Raw genomic sequence first — 20,402 nt, 5'->3', positions numbered from 1 at the left:
GGGCTGTCCCTGTCTCTTACTGTGAGAACTGGGCATAAGCATGAGGCTTAACAAGAAGGGATGCAGGGAAGAGATGGGAAATCGATGGTGAAAACTCACAGCTTCAAAGTAGGAACAGGGTAAGTGCACACACATAAAAGCAAGCAGATCAGGAAGAGGAAAGGAGCTGGATATGAGAGGTTCCCCTAGGACTGTGCACCAAAGGACTGGGAGCTCCAGGCATGCACCCAGCACAGGGGAATGGAGCTGTCCCTCACCTCTAGAGGCCTGGCTGCCATGACCAAGGATTAGGTGTATCAAAAAGGGCAGGCAACATTGGGAGTACAAAGGACTGCAACTGACACTCACCATGTCTCCGTAGATCTCATCAGCCAGGATGGGCACACACTGTCTTGATGCCACTGTGGAAGAGAGAGCATTCAGCCTGGCCACCTGCATTCTCCACCTACATGGGAACAGACTTGCCCTTTGCTGCAGGGGCTTGCAGAGCTCTGAGGGAAGCTCTGTCGCAGAGCACAGGGTCCCTATCTTCCACCTACAGACTGTTCATTTGGAGAGCCTGGCCACTGGGGATCCCTGCCCATACTGAGCCTAGTTCTGCTCCAATTGGTGGGGACTGGCACCACAGCCCTTTCTGTCAGGACGGGGCTCAGCAAGCACAGGGCCCTGTGAACACTCCCTGTGCAGAGCCAGAGGGGAGAAATGAGCAGTCCAAGTCACATAGAGCTTTTGAGGAAGACACATACTCTGCATGCTTTAGCCAGATAAGACAGCACCTCCACACTGAGCAAACCCTCTTTCCTGAGGAGGAGTCAGTCAGAAGCAAAGCCCTGGGCCATGGTGCTGCAGTGATTGAGACATGAGCAATGAGACACTAGACTGCAACCACGCCCCAGGCCCCAGAAACACACAGGCAGGCTCACCTGCCAGGATCTCCTGGAGGTGGCTCTTGCTGAACAAAGAGCCACAGGGGTTCGATGGGTTGTTCACAATGAGGCAAGCTGTTTTCTCATCCACCAAGGACTCCAAGTGCTCCAAATCAATTTCCCAGGCCTTCTCTGGCTAGTGAAATGAAGTGAAGGGAAAGTAAAAGCTGAGGAACTGAACGTGCCACACAAGGTCAGGTGTGCCAGTGCACCCAGGGTTACTCATGTCACCTTCACCCACTTCCCAGGGTATTTCTGAGAGGAGTAATGTCAAGGCTGCCCCTTCCAGGCCTGCCACCACTTACCAAGAGGTTATAGAGTTTGACCTCTATCCCCATAGACAATGCTAGAGTCTTGTAGAGGGAGAAGCCAGGCCGTGGCACCAGGATGTTCTGGCCTGGGTTGGCCAACACTGCCAAGGCAAGCTCTATGGCCTGGCTGCAGCCACTTGTTAAGATGACATCCTACAAAGAGCAGAGAGAGGTCAGTGGGAAGCATAGGCACTCTAAAGTACTTCAAACATAACATCCAGGCTCAGCTCTGCCAGGTAGAGCTTCTCAGCCAAAAAGACAGTGCCAGAGCCTGACTGAAAGCAGGGAAACTTCAGCTGGTGGAAAGTGCAACCTCCTCCTGGGGAGGGTGGAGGTGAAGGGCTCAGGGAAGGGATGAGAGCAGCAGGAGGCCACCTTGGGACAAGGTGATTTGGCTAGCCTTTAGTCCTGTGACTGGGCAGGGAGGGAGAGCTGGGGTAGGGCCCCCATGCCCCATGGTCTGCAGGCAGCAGCACCCTGTCTGCACTGCCGTGGGAGCACCTTGGCTGGGCACCAGTACCTGGGCCTTCAGTGGTGCCTCCGGGCAGTTGTAGTATGCAGCCACAGCTTCCCGGCAGGACTGGTAGCCTGAGGAAAGAGGAGTCAAACATGGAAGGGAGGTTTTTACAGATTCTTTCCTTCTTGTTACCAGTACTGTTTCTTTCTTCTTACCAGTACAAGGCTCACAGCTGCTGCCCAGCTGGGGAAAATCCATCTGGTGGTGTCCTAGGGTGGCAGAGACTGTCCTGCCTCAGGCCAAGCACCATGCAGCCCCAAGGCTGGGCCACGATGGCCAAGAACAGGGACAAACCTTGGGCAGGGAGGCAAACTGGCCCCAGCATGTTCCCAGGACAGAACTGACAGGAGCAGAGCAGAAGGTAGCCAGGGAATTTTCTGAGCCAGAAGGAAGCCAAGTGTGATGACATGGCTTTCATTGTTTAGTGATGGCACTGGAGCAGCCCTCTCTGTCACCAGATGGAGGGTCCCATGATACAAGCATGATCTATACTCTGTGCATGCTTTTGGCACTAACTGCAAACAAGGCTCATGGTGTCAGTGAAGTCAGGGAGCCCAAGGGGAGTCCTGGTTAAGGCAGATCAGAAAGGAGCTTGCCTATAAACCATGGCAGGGACACACAGTTCCAAGCCCTTCTGGGTTCTTGATTCCTTGTCTGCCCCAATGGCCGGGGCAGCAAACAACTTCTGCAGGAGCTCTGGGCCTCAAACAGCCCATGCAGGAAAGAGTACACAGGTGTATCTGGGGATACACCTACTTGTGTGTTCATGTGACTACTGGTGAGGAGAGCTGTAGGGTGCTAATGGAAAGATATCTGGGCTCCATATACCTGCTGTGGGGTAGGAGCTGGCACATGACTTCATCCAGCTCTCAAAGGATGAACTTTGTCAACTTACCAACAGATGGAGCATAACCATTGTACTGTCCTGAGTCCAAAACCTCCTTCACAGCCCGTGTGACTTCATCATTTGTGGGAAGGTTTCCAAAGACCGTCGGGTCTCCTTTTCAAAAATTAAGAGAATAGTAAAGTTCTTGCCAATCCGTGACAGGCACAGAACTGTGTGGTTGTCTGACCTATCCCTTGGTGTTCACACAAACTTTGTGCTTCAGAGCCCTGCAATCTGTCAGCCACACAGTTGATCCAAATACCTGGAGGCTTCAGCCACAGGACTATGCTCACCTAAGGACAAGGAGATCATGGCTTTCTTTGGGTTGGGCTCCACCTTCATGCTGTCTACAATGGCTCGAACAGGATTAAAAGTCTTCTTTGACATTTCAGAAGCCCTGATGGCCCATCTTGGCTTCCGACCCTTCACCTTCCCTGGTGATATGGTGCTCCCAGTGTTCTTGAGATGAACATCTAGCATAGGGGCATGATCTCCATGGCCATTCACTTGGATCAGGTACGAGTCCATCCTGAGAGCTGTCAGTGCAAAGTGAATTTCCTGGGCTTAGTTAACACATGTCAAACAAGGAATCTGTCCATTTGGGGATGCAGCCCATAAGTAAAACTTCTGAAAGCTGTAGACACTACCTAATGCTTATGGACAAAGCAGCAGCAGCAAGTAGGGCTGTATTTGGTGCCAGGATGTAGTGAAATCCCATGCATAAGTGAGAGAGCAATACAGTGGGAAAGATCAGGAAAGACCAAGGCACTTCTCTGTGTTAGCTGTACCACTGCCTAGCATGGACCTCCATGCTGGGGAGGAGAGAGCCCCACTAAAGCCAGCAGCCAAGAATTTGCAGCATGTTGTAGTCACTGCCTGACTGCAGATTCAATATTCCACTGACCGAAGGACCAGGTCATGCACTTTCACCCCCCAGCTATCAACTTGCACACCTCAACCTGCAAACACAAGGGCTGACCCACTACGAGTGTTCATATCCAGAATGTTCCTCCAGTCTACAGACAGATATGCAGCACTATAAATCAATTATCAGATACCAAAAAGATAGTTCTTCTTCAATGTTATCAGCATGCACTAGGCAGTGGCAGGATAGGGGTTAGACACTTGCTTCTGTCAGCAGAGAACAGCCCAGCCCAGAGAGCCTAGAGCAAGAGGCAATGCTTAGGGAATGGAGCAAGACTGGTAAGGCCAAGAGGGAAATCCAGGAGGCAGCATTGCCCCAAGTAAAGGGCCTGTAGTTCAACCTGAAACTGAGCAACAAGCAAGGTACAGCAGAGGAACAGCTGCCTTCAACACCTAAAAATGGACACAACAGTGACTTACACATCCCAGCATGTTATACCCAGAACACCAGCTAGACCAGGCAGGAAAAGCCTAACTTACAAACTGCTGATGACTCAGGGATTTCCACCTGCAGTTTAGGGATAGGGCACAGAAGAGGCAGACCTCCTGAGACACAAAGTCCGTTCTTGCCGATACTGGCACACTACCTTGTAATCCTGCCACAAACTGCTCATGCTTTCTATTCTGTCCTATTTCTCTGCTCCACTGAAAAGCAATTCAGTGAACAGCAGCGCTTTCCTGATGGTAGTTACATAGCCCCACATTCGCAGATACAACACAGCTCCCCCTTCCTTGCCACAGAGACTGAGCCAGAAGGGCTGTAGTGTTGCCTGGTTCAGGCAGGATTTAGTGTCTGAACACATTTCTCACGGTTTCAGTGAAGCGTGCACCTAGAGATGCCCCATGCTGCTGCAGTTACTCTACTCTACCAGCAGTGCTTTATTAGCCCATTTATAGCAATTCAGGCTGATTTAACAGGGTCACAGAGAAAGACTTCAGCTTTTCTGCTGAAACCTGCTGAGTTTCCTTTCCAACAGAAGAAAGTCAGCTGAAGAAATATATAGCAGGAATGCGCAAAAAACCTGAGCCTAGAAATGAGCCACATATCTCAGTTTAACAGCTGGGCTGCATCCCAAATACACAGTCTATTCTAGCAGCCCTTACACCACCCTGCAACATGGTTCTTCTGAAAAGGGGAGCTGTAGACACAGGCACAATGGATACCTTCAATGTAGGCAGCCAAGGAAGAACTCCCCACTACCCACCTGAAAGAGGAAAGGCACCAGAGCACAGCACTTTACCTTCTATAGCACAGACAGGGAGACGCCAACAAGCCTGGGGGTCCAGTCCCTAGTTTTCATCCAGGACAAATTCCCTTGAGAGGAAAGTCCTGTGAATTCTTGCCCATGAAATAATCCCCAAAACTGGGCGTTGAGACTGAATCATTTAGCCATTGGCTCACAGAGAGGGCTGCTCTCCCCACCCAAAAATGACCTCTCCTCCCCTTTGCAACTGCAGTCACTTCAAACACCTGGAACATGGCTGTGCATTAACTCTTTCTGGGGGCAGCCTAAGGACACATCTTGGCTTCCTGCAGTGCCTGGGCTGCCATCCTTTGCCACCACTTTCCTCAGTCTGCAAACATTGCTGGGGGCAAATCTGAAGAGTCCAGGTATTCCAACACTAGCACCTTGTAATTCACTGAGAGTGGACTGATGGAACGTAAAGCTTGAGGAAGCCATCAGTCTGTCCTGACCTAAGAGTTTCCGGGATCCCAGTGCAATAGCTGACAAACACTATGGCTCCATTACAATGGGGAGGCATCTTCCTCAGTAAACTGAAGGGAGGAAAGCACTTCCCTAGCCAGTGTTTTGGAGGCACCAGGACCTGAAGGATTAAAGTAAGCTCAAGTTGTCATTGGTTTGGAGGGGTTTTTTTTTGCCTTTCCCTGTTTTTTTGGTTTGTTGGGGGGATTTTTGCTTTTTTTTTTTTTTTTGGTTGCTGCAAGACCCAAACTCATAATTCTGGCAGCCAGCAGAAATGATGCAATTGTTCACTCTTTGATGGTACTGCAAACTACAAATGATACCATACCCAGAAGGCTTTTTTTTGCTAAATGATATGAACCTGTAGCTTCCTGCCTCTTAATTCCCGCACGGCTAAGATAAATGAGACACATCTTCCTGCCTTCCAAGGGCTGCTCCAAGTCTTCCCTTAGTGCCATGGCAGCAAATGGCCACAGACTGAAGAGCTGCTCAGGGACAAGAGGGACTTGTCAACCTCCGAGCAAAGAGACTGCAGAGGCCAGTGGTCAGTGTGAATTTTACCTGTTTGTACCTGCACCTGAGTTGGAGGAGAAAGGACCTTTTATTCAACCCATGCTCACTACGCAACCATCAGTAGGGCTGCACCTCCCCAGATGCAACGAGTGACCCCTTCCCTCAGCGCTGTGGCTGGGCTGACACTGCTGGGGAGCCATGACCAGCTGTTGGCTCCAGGACTGCAATTGGCACTCCTGAGGCCACAGTGGGGGCCAAGGATTCAGGGCTGGAGGCAGGTCGGAGTGTAGACAGCAGGTGTAGCCAGCATCCTTAGCCCCAGACTAGAGGGCAGACTTCTCATTGCAACCAGCCCCAAGGCCTTTGGACAAGGAATAGCACCTTTCAAAACCCTTTCACAGAGAAACATCTTGTACTGCAGTTGTTTGGACTGTCTTCTGCTGAGGGCTGCACAGTTTCTCTCTTCTTTTGACTGAAACCTGACATGACTAACCTTTGGAAGTTTATGCAGGCCCTCTCCAAGCACCTATGGGTTATTTTCTCACTTGCCCCAGCTGGCCCCATCTCTTGCCATGCTGCAGCTCTGGCAGGGTTAAACATGGCATTGGAAGGCCTCAAGGACGATGCTGTATGTTCTGCCTAGCAACAACCTCCAAACTGACGCAACTGGAGCTCTACCCGTCATACTGCACACAGCAGTGGGGTTCAGGGGAGGCCACAGTGGAAGCCTGTTGCCAAGGGGGGAAAAATGTGACTCTAGAGACATAGCAGGCTCAGTTACATAAGGCTGAGAACCTGGTGAGAAGCAGGATGAGGACAGAAGAGTACAATGGCATCAGTGGATTTCTCCTGCTATTACAATGCCCTCCTCCTCCTCTTGCTCCATGACTCCAGTCCTCCTCCAGATGCTTTCACATGGGGTATGCAGCCCCTATCCTCCCACCCCTTGTTGTGCACAGGGCGTCCCAAAGCATGAACACACAACTCAGTACTTTGTATTCTAGAAATATGGCCAAGCCATCCTTCTACAGTGCAGCCATACCCTGCAAGATGCATTTCTGCCAGCAAGGCTGCTGCTTCTCTGGATTGTCAGGCCCTATGCTCCCCACTAGCACCCCCACCCCACTAACTTGCCTCCACCCTCTGTAGTTTGCTCCTCTGTCCCAGCAGGTCAACCCCACAGGTATTTTGTGCATAGCTCTCCAGCTCTCTCTTTCTTGTATAGCTTGAGCAATTGATTTTTATCTCTTCCCACTGGAAGGAGAAATTAGTGATAACTTCAGCATTTTTTATGGTACTGCCTTTCTCTGGTACCAGGGCTCCCAGAGTCCCATTTCTGTGCACAGAGGCAAAACCAGTAAGACCAAGCAGTTCAGCTTCCAGACTGAGCTGCAGTCACAAAGCAGGACTAACAGCTGTTTGAGGGGAACACGGGCTCAAGCATTGCTGCAATGACAAACCTGTCTCTGTCAGGCTGCAGGTAGGTCATACACAAGGATAGTTTTGCCAATTCAGGGTGCACTGCTGCAGGGACAGGCACACAGCTAGTAATCTGCATAAAAATCCACCAGGGTCAGTAACAAATCACTTCACTTGTTACCTCCTTATATTTTGCTTTTATAGCACCAGCCAGTTCAGGTTTTGTGTGTATCCTAATTCAGTTTGGTCTCTGCATTCCCACTTGAATCAGCTTTTAATAACCAATTATATGATTTTTCCTTTATCCATTTTTTCTTAAATCAATGTATTGTTAAAGTCTCAGATGAGCAAACAGCAATAAAGCCTCCATGTTGCTCATGAATGTTGTATCTGCTTATTGATTCTGACAGCATCATTATAACACTGCAGCAGGTTTTCTGAACACAAGGCATAAACCCTGCCCCTGATAGGTCAGGTCACACAGGCACTCTGAAAATGCATATACTCAGAGTTGAAGCTGTCTGACGGTGTAGGCAGGGCTGCTGTGCCAAGCCTGCAGGTATCTGCATGAGCCTCTGATCAAGTGATGGCCGATGCTTGTGCCTCCAGCAATCTTAATTGCTGAAATGAAGCGTAGCACCTGTTATCTCTTTGCATAATCAGAGCAGAAAAATCAGCTCCAAAAAAGCCCAGCTATGCTCTCCAAAGCTGTGAAAACACTGTATTTAAGAGCCAGAAAGACGGCACAATCCACAAAGAGTGGCTCAAAACCAGTAATGGGGTAATTAAAAAATTTACAGTAGCTACAGTTTATCTACCTGCCTGTATTCAGGATCAATTTTGATTTGATCTCAGAAATAAAAATCTGAAATACACCGAAATTGCACAGTCTAGCTAGAGATGCCTATTCTGGAAAAGCATCCTGTGTACTACAAGAGGTTTGAAGTATGCTCTTGCTACCTGTGTGAGCTGGGCTTTGGAAAGTGGAGCACTGGCATCTAGGGGCTGTCTGGTCTCTGCATTTCTTTGGGAAGGGGAACAAGGTGGCTCCCATAATGCACAAATAGAGGGCATTACAGCAGGGACAGTGACCCTGCCTAGGCTCCTGGTAGAACTCTCCTCTGCAAGCCCTGGGCAGATGGAAAACAGCTGCGTTAATACAGCTTAATGAGCACCATCTCCTACCGTTCACCATTTCATTACTGTTCACCATCAAGAAAACCGTGGAATGTAAAAACCAAATGCTTTCTTGACTATGGCATCTTGTGTGCCTCCCACAGCACCAGCACCTGAAAATGCACTGCAGCAACCCAACAGCAGCTGTGCTGGGCACAGCAGACTGCACTCCTCAGCCACTGACCACTGCAATGCTGGGAGGGGACAGGGTCCAGCAGGTACAGGAGCTTTTGCTTGCTCAGCCTGGGCACTGAGTCCACTGCTAGCACGCTGAGAGACACAGAGTGCACTCCAGGTTTGTGCCGAGTTGGGAAGCACCAGTGAGCTACAGGCCCAACAGCCATAATGAAAAACTTGCAACTCCTCTTACAGATGCTGAGATGTTGAGTTCCACAAAGTGTGAATGTTACTGGTTCCTGAGTATAGGCATAGTGAAAGAAAACATCTTGTCCAGACTTGTGTCTGTTTACATCAAGGTAAATATTATCCAGCTAAGTGCATATCCTGTGTTTGACTTATGACTTCAGAGACTTGAGCTGTTGCATGGTATGTCATGGCAGCTGTCCTCCAATGGCCTTGGAGCCACTGGGACAGTGACCAGCCAGTGGGGATGGGGTGGAAAGGGGCACTGTGGCTTTGCGGGGTGAGATGACACTGTGAGCTTGAAGTGGGTAGCGTGGGCAGCACAAGCACAGGAACACAGACAGGCCAGCGTTCTCATGACTGAATTAGAGCTCCAGTGATGGAAACCTACCATCTGCTGACTAATCTACTCCTGCAACAACTGCTCATCTCCTTATAAAATGGTGGAGTTGGAGTGTGTGTGAGAAACACTGAGGGTGCCTAAAATACATCCCTTTTACTTCAAGCTAAGCTCTCTGCTTCCTGACCATGCCAACAGCAGAAAGAGTGAACAAAATACTTCCCTGCTCTTGACAGCAGGATTTTACAAGTTTGCAAGTTGTCTAGACACCTCTCTATTAACAAGCTTGCAAGCTGTTAACAGATGCTTGTTATTTCAAATGAAATGTCTTCTCCTAGGTTGTACTTTTAGAGATTTCTTTTGCTTTCTTCTGAATCTACTCCAGCTGATCTGCTCACCTCTGGAAACACAGTGTGCAAGACTGAGGCCAAACAGTGCTGAAGTGGGGGCAGAGGAATTTCTTCACACATCCTACATGTGACATTCCTGTTTATACACCCTAGAAATGTTAGTTTTTGCGCAACAAGATGACATTGTGGACTTGAGTTCAGTTTGTCATTCACAATAACCTCCAGTTCTTTTCTACAGTACTGCTCTATCGTCATCATGCTGCACTCATTGTCCCTGTGATTATTTATTTATGTGGGACAGTCAATAAATCTGGTTGTGGTGTTCAGCAGTGATTGTGCTGCAGCTCCCAGCTGCCTCAAACTGGAGACATACGAGGCAGTTCATCACTTGCTCCTACCACTTTACCCAAGTTCCCAGGGAGGGCACTGAACCAGGTCAGAGCTCTTGGTCCATGGCAAGCCAAACCAGGCTCTTCCCTCCCTTAGTGCAGCAATGATATTAGAAATAGACAGAAATGAAGATATTATTACTATTATTACTATTATTATTATTATTATTATTATTATTATTATTATTATTATTATTATTATTACAAAGAGAAGCCAAAACGGTGGTGAAGAATAATATTGGTATCCTCAGCTTCCTATTGCTCTGTTCTGCTGACTGGTATTTGTTGTAGTGAGAACAGGAGCCCAGAAGATGCTGCTGTCCAAGTTTAGCTATGGTACTTTGAGCAGGAGTGAAGTGACACAAAGCATATTTTTAAGATTTCTCATTATAGCAACAGAAATGAAATAAGACTGACTCACTTCTACAGTATCTTGAAGCTTGTACCTCACTTTTTAGCAGCAAACACTCTAGTAAAACACTGAACACGTCTCCAACAGAGCAATACTTCCTGGCTCTGTCTTTGAACAAGTAAATCCCACACAAATCCAAAGACAGCTTTATCTCAGTTTGATGGATGACCAGAAGCAACACTCTGCTAAAGAAACACTTATTTCATCCCCTCTTGGGACTCATGATGATTCAGCTTAGTTTTTCATGTCCCTTTCATGCCAGTTAAAAGCTCTACTAAGCAAAGTGGCACTGTGCATGACCCTAAAAGTTCACAAAGGGCTGCTAAAACTTTTAAACCCATCCAGCAAGGAGGCCTGCTTTCCAGCATGTCAATATGAGTGATGCAACATATGCAGATGAAAAGGTGTGTGCAACAGCCTCACTGCTGAGCACCTGCACTATCTCCAGAGTCCTCGTCCTAAGCTCGCTATGGAATCTCCATTTTATAACTTAGCACACAACTTCTGTCTCCTCTATCTGAACTGGGAATTGAAACAATGGTTGTTTTCCTTCTCTCTTACCTCAAACTAAGTAAATTTTAACATGAATTTTCAGATCTCCAGTCTTTCGTGGAATCAGGTGAAGTGTTGAGGAGAGTGTTTTCCCACAGTGCTGAGGTGCAGTTTATAGGCTTTTCACAATGTAAATCTGTAGGGTTACTGCTGTTGCTCCTGTAGAGACAGAAGGGTGAAACAGTCTTAGTGTTGCCACCATCTTACAGATGGAGGAAATGTATTTCTGCATCTTAGAGAAAAATTTGGACCTCTCAAGGCACATATTCAGGTATTGTGTCTGAGACCTTACAGTGTTTTCCCAAAAATGTGTTTTCCTAAATGTAGTGAACGTATTTCTTTGCATTTTCTTGGCTGTAAAATCAAAGAGCTTTTACAGGCAGTGTTTGGTCAAACTCTTGAATAAAAGCATTTGCTCTGAATGTGGAGTTTTCTGTATTTCCAAATTGTCCTGCTCTTTACTTTTCTCCCTTTCCTGAATCAGCTCTGCCCTTACCAGCCCTGAGAAATGCTGACACTTGTGCACGGGTGAGATCCGGGACTTGCCTTCACTCCACCCACCACCGTTAACCAGAGGAGTAATCTGTCACCTCCTCTGCTGGCTGCTGTAGTAAGGGGTCTGCCTGGATGGGAGGACAGACTGGCAACAGGACATTATCGCCAGTAAAAAGTTCCAATCGTATAGTCTGAAGTGGCCTCCAGCAAGAAGACACGAAAGGGGTCTATTTGTTTCTGTATGGCTAAATATAAGGTAACGTATCTAAAGAAAATTACCTGAATGTGGTCTGCCAAGGGCTGAACTGGAACCTGACAGTTGCACTGCAGGACAGATCCCACAGTGTTAGTGACCGGATCTGGAGACACAGGCTTTGTGCTGAGGCAGTTGGAGAAGCAACAAAATGCTGTGCGTTGCCAGGACAAGACCGAGATGGTTGTTTTGCTGCGATGTAAATTGCTGGTGCACTTGTGTCTTGAGTGTTGCATGGAGGTGCAGCCACTCCACAGCATCACAGGATGGGTTTAGGGGAGTTCGGGCAGGCCCAGAGGGGCCGGGATTGGGGGTGCATAAGGGAACAGAGCGGCACGGACGAAGTTTACAGAGGCACGAGGTTGCAGAAAAGCCGAATAAAGAACACTCACCAAAACTCACAGCACAGGAAAAGGTAGAACGTGTACAATTGTGAAAATTCAATTGGTTAAATCTAGTCAGTTTCCAGTGGATACTGACAAGCACGTTCTGTGGCAGGTGAGAAACCTCGAGACGTTCTCACCACAAGGGGCTGCGCGAACAGTGTCGGTGGAAGCGAAAGGGAGCGGGCACGCCAACAGCCGGTGAACCGTGCGCAGGTGCCGGAAGAACTCGCACCCGCGTCGAGGAGCTGAGCACCTTCAGACGGGGCAGGGCCTGACCGGGCCGCAGCTTCCACCACTTTAGAGAAGCGCCGGCGGGGCTGAGGCGAGGGGACGAGACGGAGTTCACCACACCAGCAGTACCCCGGGGCGACCCGGGCCGGCCCCCAGTGCCCAGCGCCGGCGGAGCGGGGCCACGCCGGGCCATGGCGGAGCGGGGCTGCCCCCGTGCCGCGCGTGGGGGACGCGCCGGGCCGGGCGGGCGGTGAGGGCAGCGGGCACTGAGGGCAGCGGGCGGGCACTGAGGGCAGCGGGCACTGAGGGCAGCGAGCGGGCACTGAGGGCAGCGGGCGGGCACTGAGGGCAGCGGGCGGGCACTGAGGGCAGCGGGCGGGCACTGAGGGCAGCGGGCGCTGAGGGCAGCGGGCGGGCACTGAGGGCAGCGGGCACTGAGGGCAGCGGGCACTGAGGGCAGCGGGCACTGAGGGCAGCGGGGGGGCGCCAGCGTCCCGGCTCGGCGCCGGGGCTGAGCAGACCGGAGTGGCGGCGGCGAGGGGCCGGAGCCGGGCTGGGCGGGCGGCGGCGAGGAGCCCGGACGGGTCACTGCCATCCCTGCCATCATCTCTCCTTAGCGCCGTACCCGGACCAGAGGCAGAGGCGCCGCGGGGAAGCCGCACCGTACGAGGGTCGCTGGAGCGCCGGCGCTGCCTGTACCTGCGCACGGGCCGGGGTGAGCGCGGCTGGCGGGAGCCGCTCCCTCCGTCCTGCGGAGCGCAGCGTCTGGCCCGGCTCCCTCTCGGGCGCTCCTCTGTGGCCGCAGACTCACCTCGGCCTCCCCTCCAGCCTGCTGCCAGATGGTGGAGGTCCTGCTCGCCGCCCTGATCCTGGTCTGCAGCTCCGTGTCTTGCGGCTCGGCGGGAGGATACACCGGCCTCCCCGCCCTGGGAGGCATCTACTACTACCAGTACGGCGGGGCCTACAGCGGCTTCAGCGGAGCGGATGGGGAGCGAGCGCAGCAGCTTGACCAACGTTTCTACCTACTGAAGCTGCCCATTGCAAGGGCAGCCATGGCCGTGGCAGGGTGTCTCCTGGTCTTCCCTTGTGTTCTTATTTTGGTTGGTGTTCTGCGGGTCCCGTGGCACTTCCCAGCATGGCTGCTAATTGAATGCATCCTGTATATAGTGATTGCAGTTGGCACACTTCCTGCTCTGTACTATTTCCTCCATTCTCTGCTCAGCGTTTATAATTCATCAGTATGCAAAGAGAGAGAGCAGCTTTATCAAAGCAAAGGCTATCAGGGCTTCTGGTGCAGCCTGCATGGGGCAGAGATTGCTGCTGGCCTCTTGGGTTGCCTGGCTGCCATGGCATACCTGCTTAGTGCAGGCCTAGCTGTCAGAGATTACAGAACAGTTCATGAACAGAAACAGAAGCCACTGCAATTATAAGAGCTTCCTCCATTCCACTCCTTACTGAAATGAAGCAATATGCTTTCCTTTCTTTCGGACAGAACATGCTACAGAACACTCATCAAGCTGGCATAGCTCTAAATATGGTAGTCAGGCTATTCCTAATTTGAATTTGCATTACTGAATTATTAGTGGCTCAAAGCTGATGCTATGGGTTGTCTCTGCTTCACAGGCAGCCCTTCCATGCCACTCTCAGATGTCCCCTTCTCCAGTGAGGCCTTGCTACAAGTACTGCCACTACATCCTGCCAACGAACAGAAGCTGCAACTGTCTTTACGAAAGGCATGTGGCTTTGCTGAGAAAAGAACTCTTAAAAACTCTTAAAAAACCATCTTAAAAGTGATGGAGACTCACGGTTGTGACAGCTAAATATTGCTTCCTTGTAGGTCTCTTGGAATTAACAGACCAGTGTGAATATGACATTTATAAGGCCATGAAAAAAATCCTGAAAAAAACTTGCAATAACTAACTTGTGATACAATACCTTTTCAAACTCCTGGAGAGGGAGAATTTTTGTATTAAATGGTCTTTTTATATAACTTGTATACAAGAGTTTTGATTTAAAAGGTGCCCTGAATTGGGATAATCAAGACAAAAGCTTTATGAGATCAAATGGGTGATTGAATATAGAAGTATATTGTTTTCAAAATACATTTTCAATGTACAAGTTGGAGAAATTAGATGCTGCTCTTTATTTTTTTTTTAGAAAAACTTTTATAGAAAATTTAACTGGGAAAAGTACCACTAGAATCATCCACTCATGCCTCAAAATGAAAATACACTTTAGAGCAGAGTCCACTATGTGTATTGTTCATATGAGGATGGAACCACCACAGTATAACAGATGAGTTCTGCCCATATTAAAAAAAAACTAAACAGACAAATGCTTTGCCTTGGACATAGCTTTTCTTTCACTGGCACCAGAGACTAAATCCTCACAATTACCAAAACCATGGAACACTATTAGAACTAGAGACACTAAAGTAAAACAGATGCCAAACAGGGACACACTAGGTGCTTTAGGGTTTGACTTCTTCTGCCTTTTAGCATCAAGTGTCTCAGCACAGGGATTTATGTGGACAGTCCATTGTCGTCCAATTTCTGTTAACATACATTTCTGTATTTCCTCTTGCTGCAGCTACTTCTAGAGCTGCACAGTGCTATTGAAGCAAGTTCACAGGGCAGGATTCCCAAAGCAGGAAACAGAAAGCTGCCTTAATAATTGTTAAGCCTAATTCTACTCTTACAGTGTTCTGAAAGAAGTTTTTGTATGGAAGACTGATGAGTGAAGTAGCACATAGAGCTCAGTGAATAACCTGCAGCACAGCTGCTGCTAGACACAGCTACCTTTGCCTGGGATATTGCAGATGTTTCTTCCAGCACAGTAACAGAATCAGAATAAGCTGTTAGATGAAAGTAAAAATCTTTATTGCTAAGTCAGCTGAAAATTCGATGCAAAAATACTCTTCCTTCCTGGACTTCTCTATACATCTGAATAAAGAATCAATGGACTAATGTTTTCCAACAATCATACATTATTTGCCTTTCCAAAGCAATACATAGGCCACAGTGTTGAGGGCGCATTCATGGGACAACCTACTCCCACACACAATAAAAACAGAGATCGTTATAGGTGCATGCTAGAGTGGGATGCAGAAAATACTCTCCATTTTAAAAACAAAGAAAAAGCATGAAAAAGGATTATTTAGTAAATAGTTGGTACACTGCAATATTTAACATGCGCCAGATCATATGAGTCATTTAAAAAGGTAACATTTTAAAATGTGAAAAAAGAGGAAAAATACAGTTGAGTGTTCAGAGAGCAATAGAACAGCAGACAATAATTGCATGAGAACAAAGAAGTGATCTGCCTGAAGAAAGGCCTTTGGAAAGTGACACAAAAGCCACCAGCACCTGCCTGGAGCCACCAGCATCTGTCTGGAAGGACAGGTCCAAAGCCTTAGGTGTCCTGTGCACCACAGGAAAGATTTCAGACTTCACAACAGCTTGTCCCTGAGAGAGGGAAATACTTCCTCCTTCTTGGAACAGGATATTATCCTCCCGTCTGGCTCAAGATTCCAGTCTGGTATGAACAGTCTGTCATGCTGCCTCCATTGGACCTGCTCCTTGTTCTGGGGGCAACTTGAAGGCTATCTCCTACCGTTACCACCTGGGCCCCAGCTACCCACCACTCAGTGTAACCTTTATGGGTTCCTTTGACAGACACCTTTCTGGACAGGACAGAGCAGTGTCTTCAGAGTACCTTTGTCAGCAAGCATGCTCATCAGCAGAGCCAGAATTACTGAAGAGATGGACCAACGAACTCCTCAGCCTCACTTTGCTGTGGCTGCATGCAGTGTGGCAGGGCTTGCATTCCTCAGCAGGGACAAAATAGCCTGAGGACCTCAAGGTGAGAACCTCTCTAACAGCAAGTCTGTGAATGAGTGGGACCTTCTCAGTGATGTGGTTATGTGATGATCACATAGTATCTCTGCAAACTCCAAAAACAGAAATCAGGGAAGGGACTGGAGAAAAGGAAGGTAACTGGGAAGACACTTTCTATACCCTGCTATGAGTCCTTCAGTAGACTTGCCCTTTCATAACTGTTCCACCTACAGCAGTGCTCCTTGGGAGCTTGAAATCAAAGGCAGTGTTAATAAATAAGGTAAGGGAGACACAGAGGGAGGCAGGAAAACAAAAGCTAGTGTGGAGGGAAGCACTCTGTTCTATGAGTTGTCATCACCAGAGAGATTAAGATAACCCAGCCAAACCACGGTCTGACCAATGCCAGAAAAAACCCATTTCTTTGAATGACAGTGACCTTGAAGCACATCTCTGCAGCTGGAATCCTGTGTTATAAAATCTGAGATACTTGCATTAAAAAATGATGCCAGTGTCTTTGCGGACACCCAAAACTGGCCTAGGAAAAAGCAGAACATTTTCTGATGAACAGGCACTGTTTTTAATGCATGAAAAAGATTTTGGATGACTGGAGAAAAATCATCACAATGCTGTGGCTGAAATGGAAAAGGAAAAGGTTAAACCTCGGAAGAAGCACATGGAAAATATGCAGAAGCTGCTTGAGGACAACAGTGTTTGTCTTAGTCACACAGAGGAAGATTTTTTCGGAACAGGTAAAGTTAACTCAGCCTGTGCTGCCCAGAGTTCATAATACCAGCTTCAGAGAAATCTGTGGATTCTGCCAGGAGTGTAAGAGAGATAACAAGCTATGTCTTCCATGACAGTTCACACCCATAGAAAATAGGAGCTGGCTGCATTTAAACTCTCTTTGTGCTTCAAAAAGAAAAAGTCGAAGTAGGAATTCCTTATGTTCCATTCTGCCACTACCTTTAAGAGGTGCAGTTCAGAAATTTGCATGCTCCATTGCAGAACTGTGTTTTCCTTAGTCCTTCAACACTGAGCTAGGTAGAGCCATTCATTACTAACTCCTTGTGGCAGTTCTGCACGCAATACTATTGGTTCAGACTGGCAAGGACACGCTGGCCTTTCCATATCAGTGCAAGAAATAGAGATCTGATTTGCATTAATATGTGCCACTCGGAGTCCAGTGTTTGTCAGTGTCTTATTCAGAAAAAAGGGTTTCTGCATCAGTCCCATACTGAATGGAGGTTGTTCTGCAGCCCTTTCCAGATATCAGTAAGTGTAAGGCTAGGCACAGATATTTGGTAAAATTATCACCAGTGACAGAATCTAAAGTTGCAGTCGAATACATTGGGATGAACCTTTCCTGCATACTTACATGATGATAACGTGAGTTTTGGGCTTTAGCACTTGAATCTTTTCTGCTGTTGTTCCTCTGCCTAAAGGATTCAAATGCTGCTGTTTCTCTGATTTTAAGAATTAGCTTCAGCCTCCAGTTCCAAATGAAATAGATGTTTAAACAACCAAAAATTGAGAGAGTTTAAACTTTGGAAAAAGTTGGGCTGTTTCATGATTACACTGCAACTAGCACAAAGTATATTCTAAAAATGTTGCTCCTCATGCAGGATAAAAATACATTTTTTTCCTAGCGAGAAGAAATTCAAGGTGCTCTGAAATATCTGTAAAACTCGATTAGATTTTGTCAAACGATCTATATTGGCAGAATTCCACAAACAGTCTGCACAAATAGTCTTCCTTCTGAGCAAGGCCCAAATTTGATCCAAAAATAGACAACTCAAACCCCTCAGATCTCTTCAGAAGAAACTTTTAAGTTTTCTTCATAAATATAATTAACGAAGAAAAGGCACTAGCCCACATTACAGTCAGGATTATTGCACCGCTAACATGAGAGGGACAGCTGTTATCCAGCTCTGTCAGAAAGACAGATCTGCATGCTACAGAGGCAGTAGTCTCCACAACCTTTATACAAGATGATGACATAGGCAGCCAACTTACACCCTGCACCAAAAATCCTAATGGAAACACAAGGTATCTGAGTGCAGACTGGCCAGTTCATCGTTAGTGGGACTGTTTTAAACATCTTTTTTAGTGCTGATAAAAATAAGATGAAAAGTTTAATTTTTGCTATTGTGCTGAAGGCTAAGCAGGAACCAGTACACTTTCACCTTGTTTGTGGCCAAACTGGGAACATACCATGAAATGCTCATTGTTGTGTATTTGGAATATGACTCCTGTTTCCAGAGGCAAGCAAAGGTGCTGGAACTGACAATGCAGAGGTTTATGTTGATGGAAAAGAGCATGCTTCTGCTAGTCTTAAGAGCAGCACACCACTGTTTACAGCTTGGCTCCTCTGGCTGAGCACTGAGACAAGCAAAAGGTCCTGGCTTTATCCCGTGTCTTCTGGATACAGGAAGCCTCTGCTGAAGGATGAAGGTAGCCAGGTTGCTGCTGACGTGGGTCTGTGCTCTGCACCTAGAAGCACTAGATCTACACATTGCCTTAATCAACCAGTCCTGAGCTAATCTTTCCTATGCTCCATATAAAATGCATTGATTGGCATCTGCTTATCACTCAGCTATGTATTTTCTCATCCTGCACAGAATGATCCCACCATAGCCTTCACTCTCCCCTACACCAGTGCTCATCAGAACACTGGTACCCTGAGTCCTCCACTGCCCTAAGAACATCCACTGGGAAAAGTCCACAGCATACCTGCTGTGGAGTGCTTTCTCCCCTAACCCTATATAATAAAGTGCTGGGCTGAAGGGGAAAAGAACAGCTTAAGTGCAATAAATAAAAGTGCTTGCAATTAATGCAGGAAACCATTCTTAGGTCAGTTTCATTGCAACTGGCTGTATTCTTTCAAAGAATACCAAAGTCAGGTGCTGGGGGGGAGGGATTGGACACTGCATCAGAAATATTCACAGGACTGAGCGTTTCTCCCTCAGCAGCCTCCTCACTCCACACATACATACACCAGCCCCTTTCCTGCAGAGCTAGCAGAACCTCAGGGTTCAAGGACTTACCAGACAGTCCCTAACAAAGAGCTCAGCTGCTGATCTGTGTGCTCACAGAACAGCTGAGACCCTACAGTGGTTGAGTGGACAGCCCAGATGTTGGCCTTCCTGATTCTTCCTCAGCTCCATTAAGGAAGCAGCAGGTACCTGTACTCCTGGCAGATCCCAGCTCCCTCAAAGGGCAAGACAGCCCTTATGAAACAGAGCTTCCTGGGACAGACAGTGTGGGAGTGGTACTCGTAGGGTTACAAAGCTGTGTCAAACTCCTCTGGCAGGGGTACTGCATGTTCTTTCAGCTCCTGATCTGCTCTGTCCTCCTGGTGCTGCTTCATTTGTTCCTTCACTTCCTCTTCCAGATCAGGTGGCACGACAAATTGATCTTCTGGCTCCATCTGGGATGGAGCAGCAAAATAGCCTGTCTTCTTTTTGGGTGCCTCTGTTGCTACTTCGATGAGGTTGAGGCTCTCCTCCAAGGGCACTATGGAGCCATTGGAAAGCTTCTTTCCATAAAGACAACATGTGGAAAGAGATTTTTGGAGTTCACACTTCTCCCTGACCCCTCTCTGCACAGTGTTGCTGTTTACACTGTTCTGCCGCCGAATGATGAGTACAAGCCTAGAGTTATCCTCTGGCCCTAGAGCAGAAGAGCTGTACTCTGCAGCAGGATGTTCTAATTCCAGACCCTTTCCTTTACAGCAGTGAATGTCCACCTCTACCTCCACTTTACTGCCATTTGTCATCACACCTTCCACAGGCTGTTCATCATCACTATCTAGACCATTGTCAGACTGGTTGCTAGAGAAGGTGGCACTGGAAGGTTGGCGCTGAAAGATGCTTGAGGGGGGCACAGGATGGAGGCTGCAACGTCGTTCTTGTCGTGGTAGCAAACTGCCATCGAGGCCAAGAGCACTGTGTTCATCTGATGCAGTAGAGCCCACCTCACTGCTAACTTCAGAAGCAGACAGTTCACTGTTGAACTCTGAAGCAATTCCACTGCTACATGAAGGTGTTGCTGGTTTGGTGGAGGTAGAACTAAATCCCCCAGGGCCTGTCAGAGTGAGGCCATGCATCTCACATGTGCAGTTGTCTTCACTGATGTTGAGACATACCACCATTGCACCAACGTTGTCTTGGCAGCCATAGCTTTGGGCTAAAGTGCAGAGTTTCTTTGCAGCAGCTAGTGGGTCGTGTAGGTGCCGCACAGCTGAGACAGCCTCTGCATAAGAAAGGTGTTCCCAGAGAGCTTTGTTCCCTAGAAGTAGCAACTCATCTTGTACAGTCAGTGGAATGGAATTGACGTGTGGTTTGGGCAGGATCCAAGGATGCAGGTACGTGCAGCCCAGCATCCGAGTACAGCAAGTCACACCATTGACTTTGTTGTC

General features: G+C 48.1%; 3 protein-coding genes across 5 annotated transcripts in view; 1 reads left to right on the top strand and 2 right to left on the bottom strand.

The window, feature by feature from the left end:
• TAT (tyrosine aminotransferase) overlaps window positions 1–13,058 on the bottom strand; it is a 17,827-nt gene extending 4,769 nt beyond the window's left edge. Inside the window, exons 1-8 of one of the 2 annotated variants that reach the window (XM_088172197.1) lie at window positions 12,961–13,058; window positions 10,794–10,943; window positions 2,934–3,176; window positions 2,650–2,754; window positions 1,758–1,825; window positions 1,232–1,390; window positions 924–1,062; window positions 349–401 (exon numbers count right to left, since the gene is read on the bottom strand). In XM_088172197.1, the coding sequence (XP_088028323.1) occupies window positions 349–401; window positions 924–1,062; window positions 1,232–1,390; window positions 1,758–1,825; window positions 2,650–2,754; window positions 2,934–3,168 (759 nt within the window). In that variant the 5' untranslated portion in view covers window positions 3,169–3,176; window positions 10,794–10,943; window positions 12,961–13,058. Of the gene's footprint in view, window positions 1–348; window positions 402–923; window positions 1,063–1,231; window positions 1,391–1,757; window positions 1,826–2,649; window positions 2,755–2,933; window positions 3,177–4,805; window positions 5,000–10,793; window positions 10,944–12,960 lie in introns of those variants that run through there. The other variant, XM_014889546.2, reaches the window with a different exon arrangement.
• Window positions 11,422–15,760, top strand: MARVELD3 (MARVEL domain containing 3). Its single transcript, XM_014889519.2, has 4 exons — window positions 11,422–11,535; window positions 12,031–12,399; window positions 12,767–12,864; window positions 12,978–15,760. Exons 2-4 carry the CDS (start codon window positions 12,341–12,343, stop codon window positions 13,577–13,579), a joined length of 759 nt encoding a protein of 252 aa, XP_014745005.2. The 5' UTR covers window positions 11,422–11,535; window positions 12,031–12,340; the 3' UTR covers window positions 13,580–15,760.
• PHLPP2 (PH domain and leucine rich repeat protein phosphatase 2) overlaps window positions 15,007–20,402 on the bottom strand; it is a 31,385-nt gene continuing 25,989 nt past the window's right edge. For both annotated transcript variants that reach the window (XM_014889518.2, XM_088172184.1), the window contains one exon: window positions 15,007–20,402. In XM_014889518.2, coding sequence (XP_014745004.1) covers window positions 19,266–20,402 — 1,137 coding nt within the window. In that variant the 3' untranslated portion in view covers window positions 15,007–19,265.

The sequence above is a fragment of the Sturnus vulgaris genome, chromosome 12 (genome assembly GCF_052056855.1).
Source record: "Sturnus vulgaris isolate bStuVul1 chromosome 12, bStuVul1.hap1, whole genome shotgun sequence".
In the NCBI taxonomy this organism is placed as follows: domain Eukaryota; kingdom Metazoa; phylum Chordata; class Aves; order Passeriformes; family Sturnidae; genus Sturnus; species Sturnus vulgaris.
This window is presented reverse-complemented; position numbering and strand designations above follow the sequence as displayed.